General features: G+C 31.0%; 1 protein-coding gene across 1 annotated transcript; it reads left to right on the top strand.

The window, feature by feature from the left end:
- Nucleotides 1-1233: 1233 nt before the first annotated feature.
- Nucleotides 1234-4323, top strand: LOC111391409 (peroxidase P7). Its single transcript, XM_023016620.1, has 4 exons — nucleotides 1234-1505; nucleotides 2487-2678; nucleotides 3389-3554; nucleotides 3708-4323. Exons 1-4 carry the CDS (start codon nucleotides 1299-1301, stop codon nucleotides 4097-4099), a joined length of 957 nt encoding a protein of 318 aa, XP_022872388.1. The 5' UTR covers nucleotides 1234-1298; the 3' UTR covers nucleotides 4100-4323.
- Nucleotides 4324-8269: the final 3946 nt, after the last annotated feature.

Here is an 8269-nt window from a genome sequence, read left to right as displayed (position 1 = left end):
TAATTTAGTTAACCCAAAATATCCAATGTCGATGTCTCATTTTACTTGCCTATTTTAGTTAATCAATAAGGCCGATGTCACTATTAGATTGGTGCCTCTCGATTACTATCTTTAATTTGGTCGCAATCATCTAATATTATATTATATTATATTAAAGGTCCGTTTGATAGCATCATATTCCATGAAAAATGTCAGATTCGAAGAATTCGTCTTCTACCTCGACTATTTAATACGAAAGTAGAAATGGAGTTCGAATTCCAAAGTACAAACATTTAAAACATGTTTTTGGCCAATTCCATGAAAATCGAATACTCATGGTTTTGGTGATTCTTTCTTTTTCAACTTACATAAAATTGATTTGCCTTTTTAACTTGCTTGCCTATTTTAGTTAATCAATAAGGCCGATGTCATTATTAGATTGGTGCCTCTCGATTACTATCTTTAATTTGGTCGCAATCATCTAATATTATATTATATTATATTAAAGGTCCGTTTGATAGCATCATATTCCATGAAAAATGTCACATTCGAAGAATTCGTTTTCTACCTCGACTATTTAATACGAAAGTAGAAATGGAGTTCGAATTCCAAAGTACAAACATTTAAAACATGTTTTTGGCCAATTCTATGAAAATCGAATACTCATGGTCTTGATGATTCTTTCTTTTTCAACTTACATAAAATTGATTTGCCTTTTTAACTTGCTTGCCTATTTTAGTTAATCAATAAGGCCGATGTCATTATTAGATTGGTGCCTCTTGATTACTATCCTTAATTTGGTCGCAATCATCTAATATTATATTATATTAACGGTCCATTTGATAGCATCGTATTCCATGAAAAATGTCACATCCGAAGAATTCATTTTCTACCTCGACTATTTAATACGAAAGTATAAATGGAATTCGAATTCCAAAGTACAAACATTTAAAGCATGTTTTTGGCCAATTCCATGAAAATCGAATACTCATGGTCTCGGTGATTCTTTCTTTTTCAACTTACATAAAATTGATTTGCCTTTTTCACTTGCTATCAAACAGACTCTACGAGTTTTCTGGGAGAAAAAAAGGACATTGCTTAAAAGAACAAAATATTTAAGCTTTTACCTCGTCAAAACATTCAAACTTTGAAATGTCGCACAAGAGAAATCTACAAGTTAGGTAACCGGCTGAGGCAAAAGTACCTAGAGAGAGCAGTTAACAACTTGCCTATATATACATTAGATTCTTCCTTATAATGGGCACAACACACGTTCTTCTTAGTTCTATTTGTTAGATATTCTTCAAACTTAATTTCCAATGGCCTTTTTCAAGAATGCCATTTGTTTGGCTATACTTGTCATCTTAATAGGAAACTCGTCAGCTCAACTTTCCACGGGTTTTTACTCAACATCTTGTCCGAACCTTTTTTCCACTGTCAAATCTGCTGTGCAATCTGCTATATCAAAGGAAGCTCGAATGGGCGCCTCTCTACTTCGCTTATTCTTCCACGATTGCTTCGTCAATGTAATTTTCTTATTACAGCTTTTATTCGCTATATTATCGAATTTTATGTTGCATGTAGTACTGTATATCAGCATCAGAAACACCACTTACACTTGATGCTCGTAAGTCATTTGATGTCTAAATTTTTGTATCGCCCTAATAATAGTCGCACGGACACATTTGCACCTGCAAGCATAAATTTATATTTATTTGACTCTTCTTTTGCTTCATGGCATTCTTTCTAGAATCAACCATCCACCTGCTCGACCAAAAAAAAAAAAAAAAAAAAAAAAAAGGGTTTCTGTCACAATTTCTACCTTTTACGGCCAAGTTCAGTTCATTTTCGACAACTATTATTTGAAAACTCTTTTTTTCTATATACTCAGTCCTTATTTGATGGCCATTATTTAGCAAAAAAAATTTTTGATTAATGATTTTTGGTCAATGTGTCGTTAAAAAATGTCTGAAAATGTTTAGAGCTTACGTACAGAATGTTTTATTATGTGAATATGCGATTGAAAATAAGTATGTAAGATAAATAGTTTTGAAATGATGGTTTTCAAATATGTCCTCATTTTCAACCACATATTTACATAATAAAATATTCTATATGTAAATTCAAAATTTCTCTACTTTTTAACTACATATTCTTCTAAAAATATCTATTCAAAACATTATTTGGCCAAGTAATGGCCATCAAAATGGGTCTTAATTACCACTGGGCGAATGGTGAGAATGAAAGAAAATATTAGTTCAATCTACTAGAGCAGAGCATAGTTGTAACACTTTCTGCCTACTGATGAATGTAACATAATGTGAGTCACGATTATAAAATGGCAAATCAGCACCAGTTTGTAGATACCAAATTATGGGCGACGTGGCATGTGAGTAGTTCTTGAAAAGTCCACAAAATAAATATACCTAAGTGTATGATATATTTCCATCTTAAAATACAAACTGTGTGTCCATAGTTCATCTAACTTGATGTTGATACCTTTCCAGGGATGTGATGGGTCAATCCTTCTTGACGATACTTCTTCTTTCACTGGAGAAAAGAACGCAAATCCAAATCGTAATTCTGCCAGGGGATTTGACGTTGTTGACAACATAAAGTCTGCTGTTGAGAATGTGTGCCCTGGAGTGGTATCTTGTGCTGATATATTAGCCATCACTGCTCGAGATTCTGTTGTCACCGTAAGTTTGGCTACAAAAAAATTGGCTAAACAGCACTAAACCCCCTTCCTATTGGGCATGCTGTTGAAAACTCATATCTTTTGGAAATAGTAAAAAAGTCTATATTTGAAACCTTTAGTATGGAATACCCCATGCCGTCCCATTTTTTACTTTTTGTTTTATTCAAAAATCAGGGTGTATTTGTCGTTTTCAGTTCTTTTATTGAGAAGAATAGACGTAAGGGACCTCTTCCGTAAATTCCAGTAGGTGTTTTGGAAGTGGGGGTGGGGCGGGGGGGTTCACACCATGTCTAATAGGTCTGGTTTTGCCCTTTTTTACACTTTCCCTATTTATTGGGATTTAATAACAACATTGATGGAACATGAAGACAAGGGGTATTCCACATTAAAGGTTTTGGACAGGGACATTTTGAGCTATCTCCAAAAAGTATGAATAATTGTTCATCGATGCTTAACATAAATTAAGTATCAGTGTTTAGGAAATCATTAGTATGAATATGTATTCATACCAAATAGTATACACATTGGGTTGTGCAGTTTGAACAGGGCCACAGACCCCCCATAAGTGGATCCCCTGTTTGAACAGAGCCGACATGGCCCAGTTCGAGAACAATCATTCACACATTCGAGTCTTTTAGAACACGTATATTATTTATAGAATGTGGAATATTTTCAAATAATAATATATAGTATGTATAATCCTAATTGCAGCTTGGAGGCCCTAACTGGAATGTAAAACTTGGAAGAAGAGATTCAAGAACAGCAAGCCAGGCTGCTGCAAATAATGGCATCCCCCCTCCAACTTCAAATCTTAATGCCCTTATTTCAAGATTCAGTGCTCTTGGACTTTCCAGCAGGGACCTTGTTGCTTTATCTGGTTTGTTCTCTTTACCAGCTCTTCTTACTTTCATTCTCCTTGTATTCAAGCTTTTAGATGAGGGGCTTCAACGTAGCATTCGATCAGGCAAAGATCCAGGAATCAGCTTTTGCAAATTAACACGGTATATATATTCTTTTGCAAATCCTGCAGGTTCTCATACAATTGGGCAAGCAAGGTGCACCAGCTTCAGGGCTCGTATATACAACGAAACCAACTTGGACAGTTCATTCGCACGGTTAAGGCAACGAAACTGTCCCAGAGCCAGTGGTTCAGGGGACAACAACTTGGCACCTTTGGATCTTCAGACTCCAACAAATTTTGACAACGATTATTTCAAAAACCTTGTGACTCAGAGGGGACTCCTACATTCCGATCAACAGCTTTTTAGTGGTGGATCCACTAACTCAATCGTCTCAACTTACGCCAACAATCCGAACAACTTTCAATCTGATTTTGCCTCCGCCATGATTAAAATGGGGGACATTAGCCCCCTCACAGGATCAAATGGAGAGATAAGGAAGAACTGCAGAAGGATTAATTGAGAAATCTTAATTTTCTGGTTTTATTCGTTGTTTGAAAAATTATGCTAATAATAAGATATATCTATGTTTTGTTTGGGATAGGGCGTCGGGGAGCTTTTACTTATTTCTAGCTTCTTACTTTTTATGTCAAGATGTATTATCAATGTAGTGTTTTTGTATTTGTATTAAGTTCGTGAAGACGTGAACGGACTTGATATCTTGAATAAAAAGGCAATTTATAGTTCCTCAAGCATCTAAAATACTTATTTTCTTGTAAAAAAATGGTAGATTGATGCTCAAAAGGTAATATTGGAAAATGACACAGGACGAAAACATAAATAATAAAAATAATAAATGTTCTTGTTCATAACAAACAAATGGGCGTTACTCGAATTTCATTCAGATGGACTCGAGAATTATTAGAATCCACAAAATAATGGAAAAACTGAATTATTATTTATCAAAAAGGTCTGAAGGGGCTTTCAAACCCTCAACATATATTTAAAGAGTCAAAAAAAAAAAAATCCTTATCAAATCAATTTTTTAATTCTATAGATAAAACTTAATGAAACTCAAAAACTATAAAAATCTCAAAAATACCATTAAATTAATTTAAAAGAGAATTTTTTAAAATAAACCCCTAAAAGATGAAATTTTGACCCTAAAGTCCGATGATATTGACCAAAGGCCTATCATCACCTTATAAACAAGTGTAGAATCAAAAAGTTCTTTAAGGGTTGTACTCGTTTCAGTATGTTTAACACCCGAGATGAATGTTAAGCGTATTTTCATCTATCCTCCTCCTTTTTTCCAATTGGTTTATAATCTTCCCTCATAACTTTTCTACATCATTCTCTTTCACTTTAGAACAACTTGATCGTAAGTTTTCATCAGGATACCAATGCTCCTCACTAGCTGACACATACTCATAAATATCTGCAATATTAAAAACTTAGAAATCTTCATGTACCGAAGAAGATCAATGACATATGCATTATAATTAATCTTTTGCAGAATTTGAAAATGGCCATACTTCTTTTGATTTAGTTTTTCGGACTTCCATCATGCTCTTTCTTAGAAACGCCCTAACCATCTTACACACATTAAATGCCTTTCGGCATCTATGTATATCAGTAGCAATTGTTCACCTAGTTGTTCAGTTGCTACACTTTTTTTATAATTGTTTCCCTAAACTCCTTTACATTAGAGAAAAAATTATTGGCTGAATTTGCAATAGCTAGGAAAGATTTCCTTCCACTTTAGAAGTCTTTTGCGTACTACGTGTAGGTGCAACCATGATTTTTTTATCCTTCGCTGGAATATGTAAGTGTTCTCTCTACTTCTATGTACAACATCTATGTCAAAATGCTAGGTCTACACAATAGAATATGAATTGCATCCATCTCAACAATAGCACAAATAACTTTTGAATTGTAAAAGGTTCCCTTAAACAAGGTACTTTGTAAATTCGAGTCACCTGAATATCAGGCCCTTCTTAATCCAACCAATTTGATAAGGAGTTGGATGTGGTTCGTTCAGCAGCTTCACATGATCCACCACTTTTTGATGATCAGATTCTCAGAACCACAACTATCTATAATCAGACTACAAACAATATTACTAACTCGACACTTGGCCAGAAAGATCTCTCTATGCCGAATCTTTCTTCTTGCATGGACGAGTATGAGATTTCCTCTACAATGCACACAAACTCTCCTTGTTCTTTTTCACACACTCCATCGATGTATTTTTCTTTTTTCTCTTCCTCGTCTCTTAGATATTCTTGATCGTCATCCTCTTCATTAACTATTTTGCCTAATAAATGTTAAATTCGCACTTATCTAAGTCATCAAAAATGGCTTTTTCACTACTATATAAAAGGACAATGTTTCACTCTGTAGAAAGAGCAGTAGATTCTTCCATTTTGTCTTACTGTAGCTTTTTTTTTTATTGAGAGAAAGCAACGACGTCGTTTATCTTACGCGTTTGATACAATGACTTTGTTGCTTTTCCTCAATTTATGTGACATAAATGATTATGTCATAGAGCCCTATTTACTCTTTCTCCATTTTTACACGCTGCAGTCATGTCTCTCTATTTCCCCACACTAATTCAAGAGCAAAAGTATGAATTCCATAAATATATGATTGAAAATATTATTAAAGAAAAATAAATTTTAAAAAATGAAAACCAAACATGTTAACAAATGAATATATTTATTTTTCGAAAAATAAGTTTTTATTACTATTTCATTTTTATCGTGAAATGAGTCTAATTTTAATATGTTACTTTGTGCTTCAAAATTACATAATCTATCAAATATAATTTTTAAAATTAATTTTTATAAAGTAATATATTTTTATGAATTTTTTTTTTTAGTAAAGTAAACGGAGGCTCGTGTTGAGATCTCCAGAATTACAGAGGCTCATGCTTGAGCCTCCGTTCCATGTTGAACCTCCATAACATTTTATTTTTTAAAATTAATAAAAATTTAATTATTTTATATTTTTTAGTACTATTATATTTCACCTTCCAAAAAAAAAAATTCATAAAAATATATTACTTTATAAAAATTAATTTTAAAAATTATATTAGATAGATTATGTAATTTTGAATCACAATCTAACATATTAAAACTAGAATCATTTCATGATAAAAATGAAATGGTAAAATAAATATATTCATTTGTTAACATGTTTGATTTTCATTTTTTAAAATTTATTTTTCTTCAAACATATTTTCAATCATATATTTATGGAATTCACACTTTTACTTTTGAATTAACCCCCTCAATAAATTATTATTTAAACGGTTCGTAAATATTTTGATTGATATTATTTTTTGGTCATCCAAATGGTTATTATATACCTTTTACATACATATATAAAAATAATGTTTTTATTTAAACTTACTTATGTGTTCAAAAATAAACTTTCTAAAGATACATGGTTAATAGCGTGAGAAAATGGTGAAAGAGATAGTGTGGAGAAATAGAGAAGCATAGTTGTAACGTGTAAAAATGAAGAAAGAGTAAGTTTCCATTATTTTATGTATTTTTATTTTAAGAATATTAAAAAAATTAAGTTGATTAAATGAAATTAAATTATTGTACTGAGAGCCAATGAAAAAAACAGAAAGCAAAAAAAATGCACGTTGAGGCCTTCGTAATTATGGAGGCTCATGCTTGAGCCTCCATATTATGGAGGTTTTATCTCCATGAACCTTCCATGATATGGAGGCTTTGCTTCATAATATGGAAGTCTTGCCTCCATAAAATATATACTAAAATTATTTTTTTTAAATGTTGTTGGCATGATGCGTGTGTGGAAGAATATTTGTCAATCACTATAAACAAAATTTTTCACAAAATGCAAAAAATAAAAATCATAATAAATCTTCTTATTACGCTAATAAAATTACAATAATTTTTATTTTTTTTTACAAATAACATAAAAAATTATTTTTACTTTCAACAAAAAAATACATTTAAAAATTAACAATTTCATAGCCACTTTTTTTTTTTAAATTTTCGAAAATACAATTATAAAATAAAAAATAATTAAATTTTTATTAATTTTATAATATAATATGTTATGGAGGCTCGTACTTGAGCCTCCATAACAATTATGGAATGCTGATGCCTCCATATGCTAATGCCTCCACTAGCATGATGCCTTCACTTGAGCCTCCATAACATGAGGCTCCATTATTACTTTACTTAAAAAAATATATATATATTAATAAGAACATATTACTTTATAAAAGTTAATTTTAAAAATTATATTTGATAGATTATATAATTTTGAAGCACAATCTAATATATTAATATTAGAATCATTTCATGATAAAAATGAAATGATAATAAAAACTCATTTTTCGAAAAATAAATATATTCATTTGTTAATAAATAAAAACATTATTTTTATATATGTACGTAAAAGGTATATAATAACCATTTGGATGACCAAAAAATAATATCAATCAAAATGTTTACAAACCGTTTAAATAATAATTAATTGAGGGGGTTAATTTAAGAGCAAAAGTGTGAATTCCATAAATATATGTAAAAAAAATTCGCTTAAAGTTATTAAAAAGTAAAAAAAATAAAATTATAATTATAATTATAAAAATTACTTGTAACTTAACAATATATTAACTTAAAAATTTGGAGTAAATATTTAAATATATTTA

Source organism: Olea europaea, unplaced genomic scaffold (genome assembly GCF_002742605.1).
Source record: "Olea europaea var. sylvestris unplaced genomic scaffold, O_europaea_v1 scaffold789, whole genome shotgun sequence".
Classification (NCBI taxonomy): domain Eukaryota; kingdom Viridiplantae; phylum Streptophyta; class Magnoliopsida; order Lamiales; family Oleaceae; genus Olea; species Olea europaea.
This window is presented reverse-complemented; position numbering and strand designations above follow the sequence as displayed.